This window comes from Primulina eburnea, chromosome 15, assembly GCF_022965805.1.
Source record: "Primulina eburnea isolate SZY01 chromosome 15, ASM2296580v1, whole genome shotgun sequence".
NCBI lineage: Eukaryota > Viridiplantae > Streptophyta > Magnoliopsida > Lamiales > Gesneriaceae > Primulina > Primulina eburnea.
In genome coordinates, this window is record NC_133115.1 from 31,209,262 (window position 1) to 31,235,265 (window position 26,004).

General features: G+C 32.4%; 4 protein-coding genes across 6 annotated transcripts; 2 read left to right on the forward strand and 2 right to left on the reverse strand.

Moving 5' to 3' along the window:
- The first annotated feature begins 1,085 nt into the window (after nt 1–1,085).
- Nucleotides 1,086–6,218, forward strand: LOC140815366 (mechanosensitive ion channel protein 1, mitochondrial-like). The gene is made up of 6 exons (XM_073174490.1): nt 1,086–2,207; nt 2,285–2,562; nt 3,348–3,448; nt 4,616–4,723; nt 5,117–5,338; nt 5,999–6,218. Exons 1-6 carry the CDS (start codon nt 1,438–1,440, stop codon nt 6,095–6,097), a joined length of 1,578 nt encoding a protein of 525 aa, XP_073030591.1. The 5' UTR covers nt 1,086–1,437; the 3' UTR covers nt 6,098–6,218.
- Nucleotides 6,219–7,701: 1,483 nt separating this feature from the next.
- Nucleotides 7,702–10,129, reverse strand: LOC140813704 (protein BPS1, chloroplastic-like). Of its 3 annotated transcripts, XM_073172350.1 has the most exons (3): nt 9,980–10,091; nt 9,797–9,810; nt 7,702–8,981 (listed from the first exon to the last, which is right to left on the reverse strand). In XM_073172350.1, the coding sequence occupies exon 3, from the start codon at nt 8,966–8,968 to the stop codon at nt 7,940–7,942; it is 1,029 nt and encodes a 342-aa protein (XP_073028451.1). In that variant the 5' UTR covers nt 8,969–8,981; nt 9,797–9,810; nt 9,980–10,091; the 3' UTR covers nt 7,702–7,939. The 3 variants fall into 3 exon arrangements, with proteins under 3 accessions (XP_073028451.1, XP_073028450.1, XP_073028453.1); XM_073172349.1 differs by lacking the exon at nt 9,797–9,810 and having other exon boundaries at nt 9,980–10,129; XM_073172352.1 differs by lacking the exons at nt 9,797–9,810; nt 9,980–10,091 and adding an exon at nt 9,615–9,782.
- A 5,205-nt stretch (nt 10,130–15,334) lies between these two features.
- LOC140815647 (probable serine/threonine-protein kinase At1g01540) lies at nt 15,335–16,014 on the reverse strand. Its single transcript, XM_073174722.1, has 3 exons — nt 15,890–16,014; nt 15,583–15,792; nt 15,335–15,484 (listed from the first exon to the last, which is right to left on the reverse strand). The coding sequence occupies exons 1-3, from the start codon at nt 15,986–15,988 to the stop codon at nt 15,335–15,337; spliced, it is 459 nt and encodes a 152-aa protein (XP_073030823.1). The 5' UTR covers nt 15,989–16,014.
- A 4,928-nt stretch (nt 16,015–20,942) lies between these two features.
- LOC140815346 (ferric reduction oxidase 2-like) lies at nt 20,943–25,064 on the forward strand. Its single transcript, XM_073174472.1, has 8 exons — nt 20,943–21,190; nt 21,367–21,469; nt 21,728–21,919; nt 22,717–22,951; nt 23,051–23,378; nt 23,515–23,758; nt 23,927–24,633; nt 24,726–25,064. The coding sequence occupies exons 1-8, from the start codon at nt 20,998–21,000 to the stop codon at nt 24,863–24,865; spliced, it is 2,142 nt and encodes a 713-aa protein (XP_073030573.1). The 5' UTR covers nt 20,943–20,997; the 3' UTR covers nt 24,866–25,064.
- The last annotated feature ends 940 nt before the right edge of the window (nt 25,065–26,004 follow it).

Genomic DNA, 26,004 nt, shown 5'->3' on the forward strand with positions numbered 1-26,004 from the left:
GCTTGTTAGGCCCGGTCCATTCTATAAACCAGTTTATTTTTGGGCCTGGAAAACAAAAGATTTATCGCGCAAGGGTTTCGCATACGGCCCAGGATTCATAAACAAATAAAACTAATGAATTTGAAAATCCAGATATTATTGATTTTCCTTTTATTACAAAAGTACTATCGGTCTTTTTTTAATACATGTGTCACAATCTTTAGAACCCTAATCACTAATTTTTTTAGCAAAGATATTAATTTAAAGGTAAAAATTTATGTGAGACGGTCTCAGGGTTGTATTTTGTGAGACAGATATCTTAGTTGGGTCATTCATGAAAAATTATTATTTTTTATACCAAAAATATAACTTTTTATTGTGAATATCGGTAGGGTTGACCCGTCTCACAAATAAAGATTCGTGAGACTAAAGATGTAAACAAACCAAACAGTTTGTGAGCTATTTGAAGCTCGATTCGATAAAAGCTCGTTTCGGCTCGTTTAATGAGGCTCGTTAAGATAAAAAACCAAACTCAAGCTTTACAGTATTCGACTCGTTAGCTCGTGAACATGTTAATTGGTAAGTTCATGAGTAATATTTTAGATGAAAAAATAATAGTTTTGATATTTGATTTATTGATTTTTCATATTATTTATGAAATATATAGAAAAATATATTAAATTAATTTCTTATAATAAATTTACAAATTTTAATAAGAATAATATATTTTTGTTTAAATATATAATTTATTTTTTTATTAATTTAATGAAAATTTAAATGTATAATTCATATTTATTAAATTTGTTTAGGCTCGATAAATGTTTGAATAAGCTCGTGAGTCATGCATATATTCGTTAAATAAAGCTCGAGTTCGGCTCGATTATACACGAACCCAGAGTTCGACTCGACTTGACTCGATTACATCCCTGTCTGAGACTGTCTCACGTGAATACGTTGGGGATAAGTGTGAATAATTGATAGTTTAGGGACGTAATTCAAATTTATCCTTTTTCTTTTATATTTAAATTGTTTTTACTTAGCCCTCTTCCCAAGCAAAGTACATAGGTGTTCTTTAGATTGTTTATCACCAATTTACTCAATTTTTTTATATAGTTTTTCTCTTATTTAAAGTCCACAGAAGATTCTGTCAAAAAAAAAAAAAGTCCACAGAAGCTGGTTGAGGTGTTAAATCTGGAAATCTGGTCATTCATAAGCATTCTGCTTCGTGGTGTTGTTTTTTTTTTTCCTGTGCTGTAATTTGATTCAGCTTTTTCAGTAAGATTTACTGATTTTAGTGTAATACGTAAATTTGTAAATCTTACTTGTCCCCATTTTGCTTTGTTTGTCTTATTGCTGATTTGGAGTGTGATTCATGTTAAAGTGTTGGGACTTGGACTTTGCTTCGGTGAAGATTTTGTTTACTAAGTGATTGTAGAAAATTCTGCCGAATATTACAGTATGGCTGCGGTGAGAATTTCTCGGCTGAGACCTTTATGTTCTTCTGCAAAAGCTAATTGTGGTATTCATATTAAACCGTGTGTTGCATATACAAGTGAAAGTTATCACACTGGGGAATCTGGGCATGTGCAGAATCTTGAGAGCAATAGTTCTAGAATAATGTTTTCGAACTCTGCTATTTATGCTCGGTGTTCGAGAGGGGGTTACTTTGATGCATGTTATACGAACAAGCTAATGGGGAGTTTGGTTTTTCAAGGTAGTTTTTCATTTGTATGGATCAGCCCTTTCGTTAGTAATAGGCTGTTTTCCTCATCTACCGAGGGTAAAGGTAGCATAGCTCGTGACTCAAATGTTATTGCTGATTCTGGTGCAAGTGGGAGTGCTGTGACTGATGGTGGTGTTGGACAGGACGGTTGGATTGGTAAAGCAAATGACATCTGGCAATCGGCTGGTGAAGCTATGAAATATAGTGGGGAAAAGGCAAAAGAAGTGTCAGATGAAGCTGCTTCTCATGTTCAAAAGATTTTCGATACCTATCCTTATCTTAGAGATGTTATTGTACCTGTAGGCGGAACTTTGTTCGGAACTTTACTGGCGTGGTCATTGTTGCCTAGTATCTTGAGGCGATTTCACAGATACTCCATGCAAAATCCAGTTGCTTTGTTGGCTAGGAGCTCGCTGTCGGGTTCTGTCCCTTATGAGAAAAGCTTTTGGAGTGCTATGGAGGACCCAGTTCGATATTTTATTACGTTCCTGGCATTTTTGCAAATGTTAGTTTGTCTATATTTGGCTTGATGTTCTTTTAAGCATGTAGGAAAAATGGATTTAATCTTCCATTCTTCTGCAGTGGTGAAATGGTAGCTCCAACGGTTATTTCTTCAGAGTACATCGTGCCTGCTTGGAGGGGTGCTTTTATTGTTTCACTTGTCTGGTTCCTGCATCGGTGGAAAACAAATGTTATTACTCGAGCTTTGGCAGCTAAGAGGATGGAACATGTCGATAGGGATAAGTTGTTAACTCTGGACAAAATATCATCTGTTGGACTCCTTGTTGTTGGGTTGATGGCTTTAGCAGAGGCATGTGGAGTTGCTGTGCAGTCTGTTATGACTGTAGGAGGCATAGGAGGTGAGTCTTTGTTAGTGATAATGGTTCGTGATAGAAATGATACGGAGTATATTTCAAGGAATAACTTTTTTTATGTGTTGTGAAAATAAAATGTACATGAATCATGCACCATCCTTTTGTGTATTTAAATTTTATTGTTTTCGACTTTGTTAATGACTGTTAACAAAATTGAGACGAATTTGCTATGATATGGAATCTTGACAGCGAGAATCATATCAGAATAACTACGACTTGTCTCCAGTTTACATGTAGTAAAGAGGTTTTATTCATTTAAAAGAGTACCTTGTAGAAAATATTTGGCTCAGAAGTGATGCAATTTTCCAGATTGAGATCATCGCAATTACTACAATTTTATCAATAAGACCACCGGCCGGATGGTTCCATTAGTCCTTTACTTTCTTCTGTTCTTCCATTCTCCATATTATATTTATCTTTGGGAGGGGTTCTTGTGGTGAGTTCTTCCTACAATTAGTTGTACTCCACAAATCATATATGTTCTTTAATAGTTCGAATCTGATTGTTCGTTTTGGACACAATTGGATAGAGATTTTACAAAAAAAAACTCTATTTAGTTAATTATTAATTGGGTGGCAACCTATCTTACCCTGAGTCGATCATTATGTATACTCTAATTGGACTGTCAATTGATAGTTTTGCAAGATTGATTTCAAGGATGTCATATCCAGTTATCCTTCAATTGTTCATTTATATCTATTAATAAAATTTTGTTTCTTATCAAACAATTAAATTCAAATCTGACTGCACCATCTTGTATACGTTATCAGGAGTGGCAACAGCCTTTGCTGCAAGGGACATACTTGGGAATGTTCTCAGCGGTCTTTCCGTGCAGATATCACGACCATTTTCGATTGGAGACACGATCAAAGTACGTAAAATATTTCGCCGTCTTAGAAAATATATGAGTTTCTGGCGTACAGGTTCACATCTTGGTTAGAAAATTTGTATTACTATCTCCCATCTTATGCTTCATGCAATGGCTCTTTGGAGTTCCAAGAATGAGCTAAATGTTCCTGGTGACATTTTATCTTGCAATAAGTCTTTGGCATTTCTTTTTCTTTAGTTTGACAAGGATAAAATGAATTTCATGCTTGTTTCCTAAAGCACCTATCTACCAAACTGCTTCAAGTTTTGTAAACCTGAGTCTTTGAGACAAAGATGCGATATATGATTCTAGTGAATCTGAACAATTTCTTGTGCGTGTAAAATAATGGAGTTGCGTGACAGTTGCATGATCATTGCTGTCATTTATTATGATGATAAGAAGTTAAGATTTCATTTTGTCCCTGATATTTTAATCTTGGGTGGGGAGAGGAGGAGAGTTGGTAGTAGGAATTAAACAAAGTACACGAGATACTGTTGGATCTACAGACTATAATTTCGTAGATGAATCACTGAGCTGCTACAAAACCATTACAGACGATATGATGCATATTCTGCAAAAGTTTTTTTTATAGGCGTTAACATATTTCGTCATATGCTGTGTACTATGATTGTCATATCGCAATCCTAATATATGAAGCGAACAAAGAGTGTGATCTTTCAATAAATATGTGATCACATTTTTATTTTTTTTTTCCCATTTTCTGCTTAATACAATATATGAATCATATCAATACATTTTCTCAATTCGAGCTTGGTAGTCTCCAGAAAGAAATGAACAAGTAATATTTTCATTCCATGCTCCAAGTGAGATTTCAACGAATTATTTATCATATGTGGTAAAGAGAACCTCCTGCATTCAAGCTGAAAATCAAAACAAAATACTATAAAAGGGAATAGTTTTTGTTCTTTTCACAGTTTTAGAACAAATGCAGGCTATCCATATCCTTCCCTGGTGGTTGAGACTTGAGAGCTGTGGAGGAAGTGAATTAAATACTTTGTGGAGGAAGTGAATTAAATACTTTGTATCTAGTGGCTCACATTCTCCAGTCCACAGGCACCTTATTGATCTAGCTTCAGTTGCATTCTACAGATCGGATAGTCTGTCGTCTTTTTCAATCTCCCTTTCATCCCTTTGCACTTTGTTTTGCAGGCTGGATCTGTGGAAGGTCAAGTGGTAGATATGGGTCTCACTACTACATCATTGCTGACTGCAGAAAAGTTTCCAGTTATTGTCCCGAATTCTCTGTTTTCCAGTCAGGTGTGCATATTTATTTCTTTTCACTTGTTGAATTACTTTGTTTTTTATTAGATATTTATTTAGTTAAAATAATGACCACCAAAGATTATCCTTGCAGTCATCTGGCTTGTCCCTACATCAACAAGTTTATTGTTGATTTATTGATCCAGCTGTAGATAATGAATTGTCATATCACATTCTTGAAAATATCGTGATTATAATTTATATAATTGTCAGCTTCCCGGGCATCTTATGTTTAACACTTTATATTAGCATGCATTTATGAATCATTTCCAGATGTACATTTGCCAACTGTAAAACTAATCGGTCAATATAGCAAGTGCAAAGGTCAATGGCGGAGTTCGAGATTTTTCAGTTCAGGAAAGGTTAACTAGTTCCGTGTGCCAATTATAGGTAATTGTGAATAAATCACGGGCCAAATGGCGAACCATGAGCACAAAAATTCCATTACAAATTGATGACATAGACAAGATTTCCCAGATATCAGAGGATATAAAAAGCATGCTTCGATCAAATTCAAATGTGTTCTTGGAGAAGGAGGCACCATATTGTTTCTTGTCTTGTATTGAGAGATCATACGCTGTTTTGACCATTGGATGCAATCTAAAAAATGTGGTATGTCCTTTTTTCTTGGTCATTTCAAATATTTTATGATCTGCAAACAAGTTAATTGGACGAAGAAGCATTCATAACCACTCGATTGAACAAGATTTTATCTATTTTTATCTGTTCTTGGTAAATCTATACTTTTAGAGTTGTTCTAAAAGCCTTTTACAGTGATTATCATTTTCGAATTATTATATTTATAAAATTGAAAACACTGGTAGATTTTTTTGGTACAACCCAACGGGGAATACTTATTATGCTTTTTCTGATCTTCGTGATCATAGGATTTGGTCGTTGTGTAACTTTATGTTTAAAGCAGTTCTTTTGATGAACAGTGATACTGTGATGTCATTGACTCTAGATACATACATGTCCCTCTGATAGTTTTTCATTCAAGTTGGTTGAATTCTCCCATTCTCTGTATCTTTTTAATTTTGAACAACATTGGTCAAGTTGGTCGAATCCCCCATCTCTTAATCTTTAAAACTTTAATCTAAATTTCTTATTTAAATCGACTATGATTGACATCGCATAATGATCAACATTGTTCTTCCATTTCTCTTGATGCCCTTTCGTACAGACATTCCAAGATCTTGCATAATGTGTTAGTTTTATATATATATTTCGGTTTAGCTGATTACGAGGTCCTCACGGTGTTGATGGCTGTAGGGCCATGAGGCGGAGCAGGATATTCTTCTTCAGGCTGTCCGAATAATTCAACAACACGATGCTGCATTAGGCAGAACTCAGGAAAACACTCTACATTGACACACTAATGTTGCATCCTCTACCAATTTGTGTGTATAAGAATCAAATGTATTTCACAAGCACCATTTTGGATTCCTTGGTGACGTTTCTCACCCTTTAAAACATTTGGAATTTTTACACATTCGTGATTTCTGCAAGTTTCTTTTGGGAGTGAACGAAGTTATTTTGTGTGTTGAAATGTTGTATTGAAAGCGTTTCAAGCCATCAAAACTTTACGAACAAAATATAGAGCAACTAATAATTGTTATATTAAGATTCGAGGTGTGCAAAGGTTGGTTTGGTTTTGACCAATTTTGGTATAAATATAATTTTGTTAGTAAGTATTTGAATATTCTTTTTAAAATACCTAAAAACGAAAAATTTTATAATTAATAACTAATATTATAATCAAAATATAATAACATAATTAAATATATTAAAGTAATTTTAAAACATCAATTTAATATTTTAGCATGGTTCTATATAGAATGGTTGTATTAAAGTTCATAATCTTTTGAATTGATAAATATCCTTTTATATATTTTAATAATATATATAATATGCAAAACATTAAACCGAAAACCAAAATATCCGAATTCAAAATCAATATCGACCGTTTAAAATGAATTTTAAGTTTGGTTTTAACCGTTTAATGAACACACTTAATTGAGATCGCGAACTGTATCAAATGAACTGTCGTAGGGAATGATTTTAACAGGTTCTTGGGACAAAATTGCGGCCTGAAGTTTTCATTACAATTTGAAAGGGTGCCTATTTTCATCATTAAAGTGTGGACCACTTGCATCTCATTTCGTGGAATTTTCCATTATATAGACTTCCCCCTTTGACAAGGAAGGGGCTTAATATATAATACCCCGGTCTCGTTGATATTCGCGGGTTTGATCAAATATGTGCAGAGCATTGTCGAATAACAAGACGAGGTTAAACTACGGGAGGCGACTATGCCAGAATTAACAAATGTCTTAAAAGCCAATAATCTAACCATTCTAAAAAATTCACGTTTCATTATGGAATCCGTGCAGACCAAGTAAAACGCATCTATTCAGAGAACTATCGACTCTAAAGACAAACTCTTCGTCGATTTAGAAATCAATTTTGGATGTGCATTACTTGAAATTTTGAGGGAATTGACCGTATTAAATAATGATTGGAGCTGAAGACAAACCAAAAGATTTACCAAGCTATCTCATAAGAGCTTATATCTAAAATGAATTATAATATATCTTTATCAATAATTTAAGATCAACACAAAATAAATGAAACTCACAATCACAAAACTTAATTTGAAGCTTTGCTTTATAGATCTAAAAAAATATTTAGCATCTAACAAAATAAATTATACTCCAACGAACTCAAGCTCAAGCTAAAAATAATTCATTTCATTTGTCATGCTTTAGCTTTCAGCTTCAAGTCAACTCAATAAAATTCGAGTTCGAGCTTGAATTCGAAAGCACGAGAATTAAGCTGTTCGCATCAACTCACATCCCAAACCTTCACTCACCAGCCGAGTGGGCCTGGGGCTGCAAAGAAAGAAAGATGAGAACACTGAAGATCCTCCACCATAAAGGCTTAAAAAACAAAACCACCACGTAAGACTCGACACATTTCATGGGATCATAAATCCCAAACTCATTCCATTAAAACCTTACATCAGAGTTCGTACATTTCTCGTCACACCACAATTACAATAACGTACCACAAAATCACAACCATATATCGTATATATTGGACTAGAAAACAAGACACTCCTTAACTACACATATTTGCATACAAGGAAGATTTTATACCTTCCGTTTCACCTTACCCATCTGGTCTTTTTCGATGTTGCTACTCAGCACTCGGTCAAAGGCGTTGCCACTCCCCACCAACTCTAAGGTTAGAAATCAATGCGTCGCGTCCAGTTAAAACAATTTGGAAGAACCTGTCCACCTCCTTTGCAAGGTCATCAAGCCCTTGTGAGAAAATTTCTACTGATTTTTTTAAATCCAGGGTCGACTCTTTCAATACTCCAGTTTCAATAGGTGGGTCTACCCCATCTTCTTCCAAAATAGGGTACAACTTCTTTGCTCTCATATCAACAGCTTCAAGTTCTTTCAATATGGTGAAGCTTTTGCTGGAATATATGCTTCTTATCTCCGTATTAACGAATGCCTGAATTGCCATAAATTCACCAGCCCACAAGTAAGACTCCGGAACCGGAAGGTCTATCAACTTTTTAGGAGAACCGGAGAATGCAGCTGCAAAACTGCTGCAAATGAAGAGGGTCACAACCTTCACTCCATACATAGCTCGCATTAAGACCTTTCCCTTTGAAGAGTTTTTAACCTTTGGTTCATCTAGCATTTGGATCAGACAGTCCATTACCGAAAAACAGTTATCAAGTCTTGGATTCTTTGAACCAATATGCTTGCTCCATCCGTCGAGCGATGATCGAGCCCGAACAAACTGATTAGATGAAGCACTGCTCAAATTATGCAAAACACACTGGAGATAAAGGTCGCCTTGTTTCAGTCGAGCGACTTCGGAGCTGAAAGAAATGCACATATCTAATAACTTCACGCTATTGTCCAAGTAAACGTCAATCCACTTATCCTCCCAATCAGAGACGGGGAGCTCAAGTGCTGTAATAAGAGTTTTTATGTCAGTGTGAATTTCACACAAGGCTACCATTGCAGAAATCATCCATGATAGACGGAGGACATCTTCCTTATCAGCTGGCTTAAGCTTTTTAAGCCTTGCTGCCAACGTCTCCTCGAAATTATTCAACAAAGCGAGGAGCTTTGGGGAAAGGCGAGCGCCTGTTGGTAAAATCATTCGGAAGGGATTTCCGAATGGGAGGAAAGGCCTCTGTGGTTCCTGTGCACGGCTCATTTTCACAAGCTAACTGCAAAGTAAAAGAAACACAACACTTGGATCACATGTGACACGACATATTCTTTAAACTTTGGATCCTACAAGGAAAATAATGAGGGATACGTAGACAAAGATGACACACAATGAATATCTAAGAAGTGATCAAATGTGTTGCTTCAAGTATCGGTATAAAACCTTAAATACATCAAGCAGAATTTTTACAACTTCAAACACAGATGGTAATACAGACTTTAAGCATGAATTCATCACTCCTACTACTAAGACACGCAAAGCCCAGGGGTCCACCCCAGAATTCATCATATAACCGCCAGATCTGATCCGCAAGAACAACCACGTCCCAGATTTCGTAATACATATCAAAACGCTATCATAAAATATCAAATTGCATCCAGAAACTCAGGGAAATATAGATATCAGACAGCAATTTAAATATAATTAAAAAAATAAAAATTTCAGTATATATAGATTCTTCAAGAACTAAAAGAAATAATCGAATACTTTCACGCACAAAAAAAATAGATTTCCACCCATAAGCACGGTCAACGTACGAATCTAATAAAAACTAAATGATGTTTTTCAAATACTTCGCCAAAATTTATAGATCTTCATCAAGCAAAATTTTTCAAAGAAACAAAAAAATTACCTTCAAATATTTACACCAAAACTTCAGATCTTCAATTAAAAGAGAGGTCAACGCACAAAATCTATGGAAATTAAATTTTTATTATAAGTGAAGTCCTAATTTCTATCACTATTTGACAATAATCATGTAAGAAAATCAAACTTTCGATAAAGAAAAATTCATATTCTAAAAAAGAAACTTACCTAGACTATCAGATCTGCGCCGATTAGAACGTTAAGGACCAAATTCCCGAAAAAATTTACAAATTAAGTCAGAAATCTAAAGTTAGGTGCTAATAAAAATCACATGACAGAAACAAAAATAGAGAAATCAACTAGACTAATACATATTATACGTGATTTACAAGGAGAGAAGATGCGACGAACCTGAAACAATACTCGGAAAGGCGTAGAAAAGTTGTGAAACTTCGTCGAAGTCTTCGCAGAGATAGGGTTTGCTGTCTTTGTGTTGTAAGATAATTATTATTATTAGAAATAAAATGGTCAGATAAAATACCGTTGGTGGAATAGAGGGACACGTGCCGAAATACGATTGGATTTCAGTTATACCTGGGGGCTTATTCTTATATGGTGGGAGAGAGCGTGGTGGATTGTAGTCCGCCAAATTGGACCGTAGTGGGAGAAACTTCGAGACGACATTTGTAGTAAAATAATCTCTTTTATTTTATAAATTATGTTTTTAATTGTATTTTATAAATTCTGTTTTTGATTGAAATTTAATAATTACAATAATTTTTATTAAAATAAAATATTTGAAAATTTAAAAAGAATATGTTGATTATTTAGTTTATAAATGGTTGTGGATATGACTGCATATTATTCGAGGTAAGTTTAAGAGGAGTTTTAAAAAATTGGATTAAAAGGTTATTTATGTAAATTAAATAAAACTTAATCATATCGATTGAAAATCAATTAATAAGAAGTGTACAGTTTTAATAATATAGTAATAATCAATCATTTTAAAAAAAATAGATAGATCAATAATAATAATTATATATATTTTGTTGGACTCAAATTTGCCAAAAAAAATAGAAAACAAAAGTTCATTAGAAATTCAGTGGGTTTGAGAAGCGTCAGCATACACGATTGCGGATGTTGACCAACGATAGCTCATCAATGTTATGATTATTTTCCAATGTGAGGCATTTCTCACTTGTTATCTATTGAGCTTGCTTGTCCAATTTCTCATTCAAAAAAAACAAGACCCCACAGACCTATAAGTCCAACAACATTTCCCCCTCTCAATTGATCCGACAATTTAAGATAGCTTCAGGTTGAGGAAGAATGATGGAGCTAGTCATCCGTAACTGGAGGAATTTGAAAGGAGGCTGGAGTGATTGATCCAATATGCTTCTTCAAAAACTAACACATAATACATTATGAATTTGTGATCCTGGATTCCTGGTGGAAGAGCCAATTTATATGCCACCGTACCCACTTTGTCAGGAATTTGATTGATAAGGCTCAAAAAAGGGAAGCGAGCTTCGTATAACATCTGGTAGTGACAGAAGATTGACGATATGGTTGAAGCTTTAAATAGACGTAATCTTCGATGGTGAAAGAAACTTCTCTTTGATGTTGGTCAGCTTGAATTTTCATTCAATCCCTGGAATGTATAGGATATGTCATCCACATGAAATGTCATTGTAAGTAATTCTTGTAATCTGTCGCAATAGGACCAAGAGTTTCCAGCCATTGGACAACTATAACCAACGGGCAAGCCACCACCGGGAGGACATAAACATCTGTTGTGATGGAAAGTCCTTGAATAATGATAGGGAGTCTATGACATTGCCCCGAACAGTCTATTTGGCCATGGTTAGCCCGCATAACCCGGAAAATAAACCGTACTTGGCGAAAGTGGCGTGATCAATGAAGTTGTGTGTGTTGCCTCCATCTATGAGCAGGGGCGGAGGCATGTACTTGTTTATCTGGGCTTTAGCTCATGTGGCCCAATTTTTTTTTTAAATGTATATGTAAATTTTGTATAATTTTGGAATAATATAAGATCCGGACCTATTTTTTTCTGATCTTTCGAGAAATGTCGTAATTGAATAACGAATTAAGAAAATCTAACGAATAATTAAAATAAATAAAAATAATCCAGAATATCAATTTAATATATTAAAAGATTCTGGAGTTTAAAATTTCAGTCCGGATAGAGCCATATTTCTAGCTCCGCCACTGTCTATGAGCACGATGATATTCTTGTTTTTGAGCTTGCCCACAACACACATGGAGGTTTGAGAATGATTAGTTCATGGACCTCATTGTGAAATTCAGCGTTGGTTTTGCCATGGGTATCCATGGTGTGTACGTGTGATCTTTGATACCCACTTATACCAATTAATTTAATATGACTTAAATTAGGAAGAAGACAAAAGAAAAGGAAGATTAATGGAACTCAATAATATATACTTTATTTGGAAGAACTACGTAGCCACTAAGCTGAAGATCGCCACATCATGGAACATGGATGTGAATGGGTTTGGGTTTTACCCAGATCTGTAATGGACCCGTGTGTATGAGGTGGGTTTGGACATACTAAATGGGTTATAGAGTGGGTATCGGGTTCAATTTTTCAGATCCGTCCGGATATGGGGGCGGGTCATGAGTCCTATAATACCCGCCACATACCCGCCCCATATATGTGAATATAAATATTTTAGGGTTTTAGTGTTTTTTAATTTTCATTTTTTTAGTAGTTCACCTCAACCATAATGATCTTAGCTATTTTTATGTCAATTGTTGCATTTGAATATGCTTTTAGCAATAGTGGAAGAATAGTCGGTCCTCATCTTAGTAGACTTAAATATTGCCTACTCGCTGATTTTATATTGTTCTGTTTAAATTATGTTATGACTTATTTTTGAGAATGTCAAGTTTTTTTTGGAGAGCTAGTAACTCTTTTTTTTTTATGTAATTCTTTATATCGTGAAAATAGTTTGTTTGTTATTATTAAGTGTGGTCGAAGACATGAATTAATTTTTCACAATGTTGTATTTAGAGGCTTGTCTCTTTCATAATTCAGTCATGTGAGAAGAAATATTATTTTTTTATTTTAAAAAAATTTGGGTCTCACAGGTCTACCCGACCCGTTTCGTATTTGAGGTGAGGTGGGTCCGAAGAATATTTAACCGGGGTGGGACGGGTAATGGGTCAAAATTTTTTTCATGAGGAGGGTCTTGGATTTAGCCAAATCCATCCCATACCTGCCCCATTAACATCTTTATCATGGAACATAATAAACAATAAATTAAACATGTATCTATCTTATTGACTAAATATTTTCTATTATCACCAACTAAATAAAGCTCCATCTCTTCGTACGTGTCGGTTTATTATTTAATTAAAATTGAGGTGCCTATATTAACTAACTACTAATTAATTAATTTGGTGAATTTTCTAATTAAAGGCGACATTGGCAAGCAGCATTCAAAATCTGATAAATGGATTTGTTTTTTTTTTTGTTTTTATAAAAATACTAAATGGATTTTTTTAGAGAATTAAATTTTTTAGTAGAACTTGTGAGACGTTATCGCAGATTTATATTCGTCTCGATCTGATCTATATTCACCATTAAAAATAATAGTTTTGCATAAAAAATAATATTTTTCCAGAATTGAATCGAGTCGGAGATATGTCTCACAAAATTCATCCGTAAGATGGACTCACATTTTTTTTTAAATGTAATACTAAATGCACTTTCATATGGATTGGTAGACAAATTTTATGAGTTTAAAAAAAAGAGTAAATTATAGGATTTTATACTATAAAATCTAAAATATTATTGTTGGGACACAGCTAAGTCCAATAAGGCTGATCGTCAACGAAATTTCACGAGTAACCCGCCCATTAATAAAAAAATATTTTGGTGATGTCATCTCCAACTATAAAATCTATTTTGGTGTAAATTTTACACTAAAATAGTGCGATTTCTGCACTAAATACAACATTAATCTCCAACTTATTTACTTCAAATCTTACACCAGAAAGAATATTCTCGAAATATTCTTTTTATTTTACATATATTAATTATTATATTTTATTTAATATATTTTTAATTTTGTATTTGTATTAAGTTATATTAATTAAAAATAATAAAAAAATTAGTTTTAAATATTAAAATTAAAGTAAATAATTCATATTTTAAAAATGAACAGTTATTATTTTGGTGCAAAAATTTGCTCCAATTTGACGTAAGAGGTAAATTGGCGCAGAGGCACTTTTTTTTAAAAAAATATTTATTTAATTATTATAAATATATATTAATTTTATTATTTATTTTAAATGTAAACTTTATTTTAATAATAATAAAATATTTATTTTATTATTTTAATAATGAGATATCTAAACATAAAAATTTTAAAATAATAATTATTGATTTTTTAAATATTTATTTATTTCTGTTAATTATTAATAATTAAGGAATAAATTGATTTAATGATCAATAAATAATATAATTTAATATAAAGATGTTCACTTCGCACTAAGAAATGTTTTAATTGATCATTTGTGAGATAAATATAGTCATTTAAATTATATAATTAAATTATAAATTTAAATATTATTATTTAAATTTATTAATAATATAATATTGATTATATAATATACACATTAGTCATAATTAAGAATATATTAAATAAAAGATAATAATTAATATATGTAAAATAAAAAAAAAATATTTCGAGAATATTTTTTTTGGTGTGAGTATTGAAGGAAATGAGTTGGAAATGACTTGATAAAGATGATTCCGTCTAGTCCACGATTGCGAACTTTTTACGAAATCGAATCGATTGTAATGTAACATCATGAATTTGTATATTTACTAATGTTTTTTTTATATAAAAAAAAGAGTTATAATATATGTTTATCCATTGAGTGACAAAAGAAAAGACTTGGCATACATACTTGATGGGCCAGTGAAAAACAATACAGCCATTTGCCAGTTCATCTTCACTCAAATCATGACACCAAATGTGACCAATATGGGCATTCATGCTTAATTCATGCCATCTACCAATATGTAACATTGCCTAGTTGCCATTTAGCAACCAGAACAAGAATTTCGACCAAATTATCTGGCTAAAATGGCTCACCACACCTGTGTTTATAACCATCTTCGGCTTACTTTGTTGGCTCTTACCACCTGATCGGACAAAGGTCCATACCAAGGCGTCAGTCCATCAATTTGAAGTTAATATTTCAAAATAAAGTCTAAAGTAAGATTAAGACAAAATTTCAGGTTCGAATACCCTATTATAGCAAATTCACATATACTGAAATAATCTATCAAAGTTGAGTTTTTATTTTATTTTGAAGAGAATGGCCATGTCCACAGCAAGTGGGCCCTACTGGTGCCATATGATTACAAATCCTTGTGAATAGTTACAGGAGAAAAAGCCCTAATGCAGTTTTGGGTTGGAGTCGCATGTAGCAGAAATACGAAGTCAAGTGGAAAACTTGCAGACCACACATTTTTCTTTTATTTTGTGGGATAATTTATAAGTTTTGAAAAAGATGAAATAAAGAGGGTTGCCACGTTTGTCTTTTGCACAATCCAAGAAAGGCCGTAACGATGATCTGTAATTTCTAAAAATAATGAAGGAAAGATGATAGTGATATTCTGATGATAAATACAATAATTAGTTGATAAAGGAATGATATGAATAGGCATGCAAAATTTTGAGTAATAGATTAAAATAATGGTATGCAATCTTTTTACCATCTATTTCCACCTGCTTGGTAAATTTGGCCCCTACTGCTATCCCCTTGAGAAGCATCAGATATACCTTCACTGCTTTGTTTATCCGGCTCGTGACTACTATTTTCTCTGAGGGAACCAGAAGATCTGCGGCCAATTCGTCGTTCCTGCATTCCAAAAAACCTTTTAGTTGCTGGAGATATTTCAAAACTAAACTTGACGAGAGTTCAGGAAAAAAAACAAGAAAAAGAATTTAATGGCATACATCACGAGATAGTAGGTCTTCTGATTCAAGCATGTGTATCACATGACCCATTTTAGGCCTCTTCTGAGCATCAGGATCGACACAACGAAGGGCGACCAAGATCACACGTTTCAGTATTTTTGAAACAGGCTTTTCAGGCAACTTAGGATCTATTACTTCCTCAGATTTCCTGTCACTCACCATCATTTTCAGCCAATCAACTAGATTGATCTGCGTTTATCGTTTCTGATGTTTAGAATTTAACAATCAAGAACAGGCACGTATTAAGTTAAATAAAATTGGGTATTTTGGTAGTTAAAACTTTTACCTCTCCCGGTGGCCTACTATAATCAACCGGAGATCCACCAGTTATAATCTCCATAATCAGTATTCCAAAGCTATATATGTCGCTTTTTTCATTCAGCATACCGGTGCAAGCATATTCTGGTGCTACATAACTTGTAAACCATGGAAAAGTAAGATTTTTCTTTCACATTGATCCATTTGAGGTGGGGTTAATACCTGAAAACAAGCCAAAAGAAGTATAATATTACAAGGAACGAACTAACCCTAATGATGTGATCCGCTGGAAAGGGGTGAGCCGGGTAAGGAGCTCCAATCGGATCAAATCAACAATTTATAATGTTTTGGGAATTTTGAACGAAGACAATGGCTTGAATGACACCTGCAAACAATGAAAAGAACTCGTGAATGGGCGCCGGAGAGGTTTCCGACGTAGCCACTCCGATGATAAAGTCAGAAGTTTTTTGATGATGAACTTCGAACAATATTCGAGGAGAAATACGTAGAGTGCTTAAAGTTCAAAGGTTTTTTCAGGATCATTTAATGATATTAATACCTGCTATTTATAGGTAAGGAATGGGTAGTTACCTTGATTCATGCGTCACCTATTAAGTCGGTTTACCATAATAGCTTCTGATGACTTCTCGGACACTCTAAGCCCAAATTGTTCTGACAGATGGGATGGCCTGTAATGATTGCACTCGAGTGTGGTGCACTTATCGAGATGGTGCTATTCTCGAGATTGCCCAAGTGGTTATGCAACCGGGAAACTTACCAGGAAAGATGAGAAGGACCCGGTCCACTTTACGAGGACCCGGGCTAATAACTGAAAACTTCAACCGGTCGGGTAGACTTACCTGGACGCTCCTACCCGGATCCTAATGGGGGTATCACCACCTAACTTTCCAATAACTCTCGTCGTCACGTAACTCCTCTCCGAATTCAGAAACTTAGCAAGCCCAAAATCTGACAACTTTGCATTCCATTGAAAACATAAAATAATTTAATTTTTGCATTGATTATATCAATTAATTTAATTTAAGATATGATTTTGAATTACTATGATATATTTTGTTGTTATGATAAATTGTATAAATAATTCAGACAAATTTCTGCATCATATTTAGACAATCAATTTTCAATTTGAATAAAAAAAATAAGTGCAAAATTCAGCATCACTCGTGAGATAATTAATTCAAAAATATATTTGACGCTTAAAATCTGATTAATTTGTTAATATGATATACGTGCATATGAAAACAACAAATATTTCAGTTTACAATGTATTTTTCATTACCAAGAGGCTACAATTTTTTTCCATATATTTTATTTTTTTGATATAGAGATATTATTTATATTTTCTTTATTTTTTGGGGTTCACATATATATGAAATAATCGAGCGTCCGATCATAAAAAGAGTGAAAAATATTCTCAAATAATGTCATATATATATATATATATATATATATATATATATATATATATATATATATATATATATATATATATAAACATAGTTTTTGTTCTATTTAAAAAGTTTCCGCCAACACTAATATGCTATAAAAGAAAAATATTTGATAATTATTAATATATTGACCTATCATATTAAATATTCGAAACAAATAAGAAATAAATATGTGATGAAATGTGATATTTTTTCAATTTATTTTTTAAAATTAATTAAATTAGATGTTCTTTGAAAAGATAAACTACATTTAAGTATTTGCATTGATTATATCATTCTATTTAATTACAATTATTTTTTTGAGTTGTGTGTTATTTTTATAGAGTTAATTTTTACTACTCTATATCATATTAAATAAAATCAAATTTTAATATAATATTAAGTTTTTCAACTATTTTAAAAAATGTCATTAATTTTTGGTATATTAACTGCTTGTGAAATGTTGTTATTATTATTATTACTATTATTATTATATATCTTAATAGAACTTTAATATATGTATCTTAAAAAAATTTAATATAAATATTTTTAACATTTTCAAAAATTAAATAAATTTATTCATCTAAATAAGTGACAAAAATTTTAATTTTTTAAAAATATTATTTATTATTTAAATTTTGATAAACAAATATATATGATTTTTTAAATGTTTTCTTATTTTTATTTATTAATAACTGTTTCACTTAAACAAAATAAATAAGTCAACTTAATGACAGAATATTATTATCATCATTTGAGTGTTATCTTAAATGACATAAATATTTTGATATGATAACTTTTTATAATAATATTTAAATTTTAAATATATTCATTATATTATATTAATTATTTTAAATAATTATTCAAACATTGTTACTTATTAATTTTAATAGTTAATTATATAAAACAACACTTCGTGCATCGCACGGGTGAAATGCTAGTATACTGTATATATATATATATATATATATATATATATATATATATATATATATATATATATATATATATATATAAGCCACTTTTTGTTCTATTTTCAACGTGAAGAACTATAATTGAATCTTAAGACTTAATGTATACTAGTACCACAAAACACGTTTTGCGTAGCTATATGATTATTTTTAGAATTTTTTAGTTTCGTCAACATTTGTTATTAGTTCATAGAGTATAGATAGTTTTATAATTTATCAGAGCATGTTATTATCGACATTTATATGTTATAGAATTCGAGAGACATAATAATTTTCATAAGAGTAAATATCTTATGAAACGGTCTCACATGAAATTTAACAATTGACCAGACAATATGAAAAGTTTCGAAACAAAGATAGAGACCAAATTATGATAGATTATATGCAGACGACCGTGATAATCATAATATGTCGTTCCTATCTCGCCATTTTCATTTATGTGATTCATGATATAACTAAGATTCATATTTGTGCATGATGGGAATATTATATCTACATATAACCTAATCATTGGATTACTAATAAAATATTCTCTTTCACAACAATATATATTAGCTTTAGGGATGTTCAAACTTCGAATAAAACTAAAAAAATTGTAAATCGAAATCGAAAATCGAACTCAACCGAAAATCAAAATTTTAAATTCGGATATAAATGTTAAGACTGAAGTTTATATAGTTCAGTTTCGGATATTATTTGTCAAAGAACAGACCGGAAAACTAAAATTAAATTAAAATATATTTTTATTTTATTTAAATTATATATTTTATAAGATGATTTAGTGAATTAATAATCACTTTAATTAATTTTTAGTTGAATTTTATTTATCTAATTCATTTAGACATCTATATTTTTGGTTAAAATTTGGCCAATTTGAACAAGCACGTGCTAGGCTGATAGGTAATTTTGACGTTCGTGGTTCGTTGAACTTATACATATTTGACTTTATCATATATATATATATATATATATATATATATATATATATATATATATATATATATATATATCCCCTAGACAATTATATTATCGACATTAATTATGCAATCATTTTGAAAAACTTATTGAAAAATTGAGCAATTATTATATTTTAAAAAATGATTTACGAAAAATAAAGAAAGAAGCGTGTCATTTAGCCAGGTAGGAAGCTGAAGAGGCGGAGGCACACGTGAAGCACGCAGACAATGAATCTTGAATCCGCACAACCACGAGCCCTTCACAAATAATTATTTTTTACGCAAATTGGATCTGAATTTCGGTATTAAATTATTTTTTATTCAACGAATTTAAAGATAAAAAAAGGGGGAAATTTTAGGTGTACACATAAAGGTTATATTTCATGCTTACATTTTATATAATTAATTAGAAAATATCTTTAAATTTAATTGGATTTATTTATTTTTTTTATTCTCTATTACACTCTTGAAAAAACGTCATTCCGCGTGTCAATCTAAATGTATATCTAGCAGGACTAAAAAGGAAAAAACAAAAGTTTGAAAAATCAACTCCTAATTAATTTAAGGCTAAACTTTTCTAATTTTGATATTTTCAACATCTCCACGACACAATAAAGTAAAAAGTAATACAAAATTTTTTAAAATTGCATGTTGTTTCCATATAGTCGAAGTCTTGGTTAAACTAAACTTTTTGAACCGCCTTTATTTTTATTTTCCTTGTTTTTTAAATACTAATTACCTTACCACATGGATTCCCAATTAGAAAGTACTGAACTAAGGGTGAGTTTATACTATATTTTAGATTTATTCTCGGTTTTTGTTTTGTAAATGGAAAAAAAAAATGTAGGGTTCATCAATATTTTTTTTTAATTTTACAGTGAGATGATCAAGGGTGAGTCTATGCTACACCAGAAGATTTAATTTCTAGTTTTTGTTTCGTATAAAATGATCGATCGATCATCTAACTTGAAACAAAAAATGTGAAGTCCATCAATATTTTTTAATTTTACAATAAGATGATTGACCGATTATTTAACAAACACTCTACCTCTTGTAGTATATACTCGTCCCTAAAGCAAGTAGTGTTGATAAAATTCTCATATGACGTACAAACTTGTTGCATGAACCATGCAAGTAATCAAACAAATGGGAGTGGACAAGCTTTTGACTTGAAGGAAAATGTCAACTTGCACTCTTTCTCAAACGAAATCAGAAAGGACAACTTTTAGCACCGATTCGAATTTTTGAACAAAAATATCACTATTTAAATATTTATAGTCATAATTTCATATCAATAACTTATAATTTATTTGATACTAAAATTTCAAATTTAAGGCAAAATCTCGAACACTAATTGTAACAAATCATTCTCGAGCTAAAAGAATACACTTTATAACCTTGAATAAATTCTATCTATAAAAATTTAATCATTTCACACTTTACTTTTAATCATTTCACACTTTTACCAATAATTGGTAGCTATCATTGCATATTTGCACTAGATTTGCTCTTACTCGAAATATCATTGATTTTGAATTTTTTATGATTGGGAGTACGTGTGGATGGAGCCGTGCTTCTTGCCGGATTCCTAAGTCCACTAGCTCGAGTGTCACAAAATTTAACATACGTTACATCCATATAATTCTCCCTATAAATAACATTACATTCCCTTAGACATTCCCTCACACAATACAGTATCTTTTCACATTAAAAAAAATACGATCAAGTCGATCGAGTTCAAAGAGAGGAATATCACTTAAAATGGACTCTGCAGCGCCACCATCTCGCGGAGGCGGCAGCAACGCCGTCAGGGCGGTGATAATGGCTGTGCTGGTGGCGGTGTTTACGGGCTATCTTTTCTTGTGGATCATGATGCCCACCAATCCTTATAGATTGACTTGGTTGCCGGAGATACGAAAGGAGACAGCCTCCACTTACTTTGGAAACAACCAAGGTTTGATAAATAAATCGTAGTATTGTATTATGTGAATAAATGTAACGTTTGCTTGTATTTTGGTGCCACCGATCGATAGAAGAAGAAATGCATTTACAGAGATTATAATATATATTTATCTTTTTAATTTTCTTTTTTGAAAAATGTAACTTTAATTGTAAGTTTATTTGCTGCAGGTGCGACTTATTTGGTCTACACGTTCCCCATGTTATTCATTGCTGCTTTGGGTTGTGTGTATCTTCACTTAGGAAAGAAATCAAGGGAGATTCACACTAACCGGTAATTATTGGATTTCCGAAATTTGATTTACTTCTTGTAATATAATAAAGTTATTAATAGTATTTCAAGCTTGGATTTCCAAAATTCCAAATAATGACATTTTGCTACAATTCATACTTCTCCACACAGCAGAAAGTCAAAATTCGAAATTAATTCAAAATATAATTTTCTTAAACCAAGTTTAAATTCTTGTCAACCTTAATTATAAAGTTTTACATGTTATAATTTGTTTTATATTGTTATATGTTAAACATGCAGATCAAAAGGAGAGCATAAAATGGCAGTATGGAAGAGACCATTGATAATAAAAGGATTGGGAATCGTGTCTCGAATTGAGCTTGCATTTTTCCTCATGTTTATGGCTCTTCTCGTCTGGAATTTTGCCAATTATTTGAGTATCAGTTTTGCAAAAATTACACCTATGTCTGCAGCGAAAAGTGGTGAAAAAGTGTAAGTAATTATTATTATTATTAGTATTACACACACACGTCGCATGCACGAAGCATTCTGAAACTAATATTTATTAATTAATTTGGAATGGTAGTGTACATGTAGAAAAACTAAAAATATTAATCCGATTAATTCATAATATAGTATTTCATTCATGATATATTTATATTAAATAAGGTGATAAATGACCTGAAAATCTAGTTTGATCTCTTTCTTTTTTGGTTATCATGTTTGAATTTATAAAAGAGCGTGTTTTTTTTTCTGAAACAGTCTCACGAATTTATACGTGGGATATATGTCGACCTAATCTATACTTATAATGAAAAGTAATTATTTTTAGCATAAAAAATAATAATTAGTGATATTTTTTTATGATTTATGAGTAGTGTCAGATCGCTGACCCGTCTCACAAAATTGATATGTGACTATATGTATATATATCAAAATTATGTCATATGATTTTGATTAGACCTTCTTCTATTTTTTCGGAGTGTCACTATTTTGAATCAATCCAAATAACCTTATTTTGTTTAAAAAAAAATTTGAATGTAATTAAAGTTCAAATCTGATTGTTTTCATATATTGTTAATTGAATTTACTACAACAATTTTCTAGCTAATTTTAAACTTATAATACCATTTTATAAATTTCTAGTTTTTATTTTTATTAATAAAATAGATAATTAAAGTGTCCAATGTCCATATCCAGCGAATCACCCGATTTTCCCTAAATACAACAATATCAAATGAAAATTTTAAAAAATAATTATTATAATTAATTCCATTTTTTTACTGCAGGTGGGAAGCGAAGCTAGAATCGTCGGGACTCCGCCTTGGACTGGTGGGGAATATAGCCCTAGCGTTCCTATTTTTCCCGGTGACACGCGGGTCATCGGTGCTCCCCCTTTTTGGGCTCACGTCGGAGGCCAGTGTGAAGTATCACATATGGTTGGGCCATATTATGATGATCCTTTTCACTGCTCACGGCGTTATCTATATTATCTATTGGGCTATCATGCATGAATTATCGGAGGTAGCTAACTATTCCTTTTCTATGTTGTTACCCATCGAGAACAAATATATAATATAGTGATCATGACTTGTGCTCGCGTTTCTCCAAATCAAAACTTAGATGCTGACATGGGAGAATACTGGGGTGTCCAACGTAGCAGGAGAGTTGTCTTTGCTAGCAGGATTGGCCTTGTGGGCTACGACATTCCCAGGGATAAGGCGAAAAATGTTTGAGCTCTTCTTCTACACTCATCACCTATACATCCTATTCATGCTCTTCTTCGTACTCCATGTTGGCATTAGCTATACCTGCATTATGCTCCCTGGATTCTTCCTTTTCATGATCGATCGATATCTTCGATTCTTGCAATCGAGACGAGGCGTTCGCCTCGTGTCTGCAAGGGTTCTGCCTTGCCAAACTGTTGAACTCAACTTCTCCAAAAGCAAAGGTGTGTACGCATGTACATATCATCCATCTAAAATATAAATAAAATCATGCCTTGGGACTCTAATAATACGCAGTTTATATAGTACGGATAAATAATGTAATTTTTTGTTTTGTTAACTTTTTTTTTTTGGGGACAGGTTTAAGTTATACCCCAACCAGTATCATGTTTATGAATATGCCTAGTATTTCTAAGTTGCAATGGCATCCATTTACCATAAGTTCTAGCAGCAATTTGGAGTCGGATAAACTTGGTGTCATCATCAAAGTTGAAGGAAAATGGTCCGATAAGCTCTACCAGATGCTTTCTTCGCCTTCTTATGTTGATCGTCTTGATGTATCGATTGAAGGACCTTATGGACCCGCTTCAACTGATTTTCTAAGGTATATATATGAGATATATATCGTTATGATCTCACGTTTATCCAATGAGCCATTGTGGAAAGTTAAGAAGTTTGGGGAATATCAATTAATCTCTGGTTTGTTGTTTTTGAATCAAAATCTTGGTTATGCCGTCCGACTCACTGATATTGATAAAACTTGTTTCTGCAGCCACGACTTGCTGGTGATGGTAAGCGGAGGAAGTGGCATAACCCCATTCATTTCCATTATCCGGGAGCTCGTTTACACAAGTGAGACTTTGAAATGCAGGACACCTGAAATTCTCCTCATCAGTGCATTCAAGAACTCAAATGACTTGACCATGCTCGACCTAATCCTCCCAATTTCCGGCGTCCCATCAAAGTTTTCCAACTTGAGTTTGCAAATCGAAGCCTTTGTTACACGAGAAAACGAGCCAGCCACGCAAGAAAACAAGGGCATTAGAACCATTTGGTTCAAGCCTAATCCACGTGATGCACCAATAACTCCAATCTTAGGACAAAACAGTTGGCTCTGGCTCGGTGCCATAATCTCGTCATCCTTCATGATCTATCTTATTTTTATTGGTATTTTGACACGATACTACATATTTCCCATTGATCATAATAGTAATAAGATATACTCTTCTTCCTCAAGAGCAGTGCTGCACATACTATTTCTATGTATTGGCATAGTTATAGCATCAACAGCAGCATTTCTTTGGAATAAGAATAGAAATTCGAAGGAAACTACACAGATTCAGAATATGGAAGGCGCGACACCAGTGGCTTCACCAAATGCATTGTACTATAATGCAGACAGGGAACTCGAGAGCTTGCCTCAGCAGTCTATTTCTCAATGTATCAATGTGCATTATGGTGAAAGACCAGATATTAAACGTATGTTATCAAATTCTTGGACGAAAAACATGGCTTAATATTATAAAACACTCTGGATTTTCAACTTATAAGTTCTGTTCCCCTTTTTGTAGGATTTTTGTTTGAGCGCAAGGAATCAAGCGTGGGGGTTCTCGTTTGTGGACCGAAGAAAATGCGACACGAAGTTGCGAATATTTGCTCATCTGGTTTGGCAGATAATCTGCATTTTGAATCCATCAGCTTCAGTTGGTGAAATGCTTTTCTTGTTTTCGATGGTGGTTTTGTAAATGTATGCTTGTTTTTTTCCCCTTAATTTTGTTGGGTCCTTTTTCTTGTTTTCTTCTCTTTGGTTGATTGATCAGTTTCAAGTTCAACTGTAAATGAGAAGACTTGTGTGAAGTGTCCTTCCTTTGTGTAAGATAATATTAATAATAATCCTTTTTTATTGCCAATATGTGAAAACAAACGCGAGTCATTCGAAAACTCGTTGTTCCGTGGCAAAGCAGTGAAATATGATATCTTCTTCATAGGTCCAATAATGCTGGATTTCACGTTTCCGATTCTGTTTATTACGGTACTGGGATACAACAAGGTAGGCATAATATGAATATAAATATATTTATGGTATATGTAATATTATGCATGTCTTAATATTTATTTTTATAAATCTTAGACGGGTTTCCCTTCATTAATTTTTCCTGGAACTGGGATGTAGAAACTGCAAGCGGGGTCGAGAATTGAGGTTCTTGAAATGGCCGATGATCGTGAAGGGACTCGGGATCGTTACTCTTACAGAACTAGTGTTGTTCATCGCACTTTGTGTTTGGGACTTCTCAGATTATGTGCGCCACTGCTCTAAGCAAGTTCTTGTATGCTCGATGGACAAGTTCCCTTTGTCGGACTTTATTCATAATGATCCCTTGCTTTTTTTTTTTTTTTTTTAATGCTTTTTAGCTTTTATTACAATTTTCAAATATAACTTTTATTACAATTATTTAGTTATACCTATATAAGAATTATAGATTTTGAGAGGAGATAGTCAAATTCAAATGGTTGAATTTGGCCACTATAGTTTGATTCTGCTTACAAAAGTGTTTATAAGTTGATTTCAATATTAAAAGTTGTAGAAGTTGGCTTAGCTGCTAACTGAGTGAGGACAGTGAAATTATCTATTTTAATTAAGGAGTTCTCAATATTGGTAACCACAAAAAATGGAACAATGAAAATTTTTAGCCTTCGAAATTTTCATTTTTCGTTATCTAAACGATATTTGTACCCACGATATATTAGTGTTGTCTAATTGTCAATCGAGATTATAATGAATTTACAATTATTTAATTGGTAATTTGGAATATATTAATTAAATAATAATTTGGTAGTACTGACTAATTA

Bases quoted from the DNA above. Each gene is read 5' to 3' on its own strand.
- LOC140815366 (XM_073174490.1), top strand. From the start codon at position 1,438: ATGGCTGCGGTGAGAATTTCTCGGCTGAGACCTTTATGTTCTTCTGCA. The intron at 2,208-2,284 runs GTTAGTTTGTCT...ATTCTTCTGCAG, and splicing joins TTCCTGGCATTTTTGCAAAT to TGGTGAAATGGTAGCTCCAA. The intron at 4,724-5,116 runs GTGTGCATATTT...TGCCAATTATAG, and splicing joins ATTCTCTGTTTTCCAGTCAG to GTAATTGTGAATAAATCACG.
- LOC140813704 (XM_073172349.1), bottom strand. From the start codon at position 8,968: ATGAGCCGTGCACAGGAACCACAGAGGCCTTTCCTCCCATTCGGAAAT.
- LOC140815647 (XM_073174722.1), bottom strand. From the start codon at position 15,988: ATGCTGAATGAAAAAAGCGACATATATAGCTTTGGAATACTGATTATG. The intron at 15,793-15,889 runs GTAAAAGTTTTA...CGATAAACGCAG, and splicing joins ATAGTAGGCCACCGGGAGAG to ATCAATCTAGTTGATTGGCT. The intron at 15,485-15,582 runs GTATGCCATTAA...TTTGGAATGCAG, and splicing joins AAGACCTACTATCTCGTGAT to GAACGACGAATTGGCCGCAG.
- LOC140815346 (XM_073174472.1), top strand. From the start codon at position 20,998: ATGGACTCTGCAGCGCCACCATCTCGCGGAGGCGGCAGCAACGCCGTC. The intron at 21,191-21,366 runs GTTTGATAAATA...TATTTGCTGCAG, and splicing joins TTACTTTGGAAACAACCAAG to GTGCGACTTATTTGGTCTAC. The intron at 24,634-24,725 runs GTATGTTATCAA...CCCTTTTTGTAG, and splicing joins TGAAAGACCAGATATTAAAC to GATTTTTGTTTGAGCGCAAG.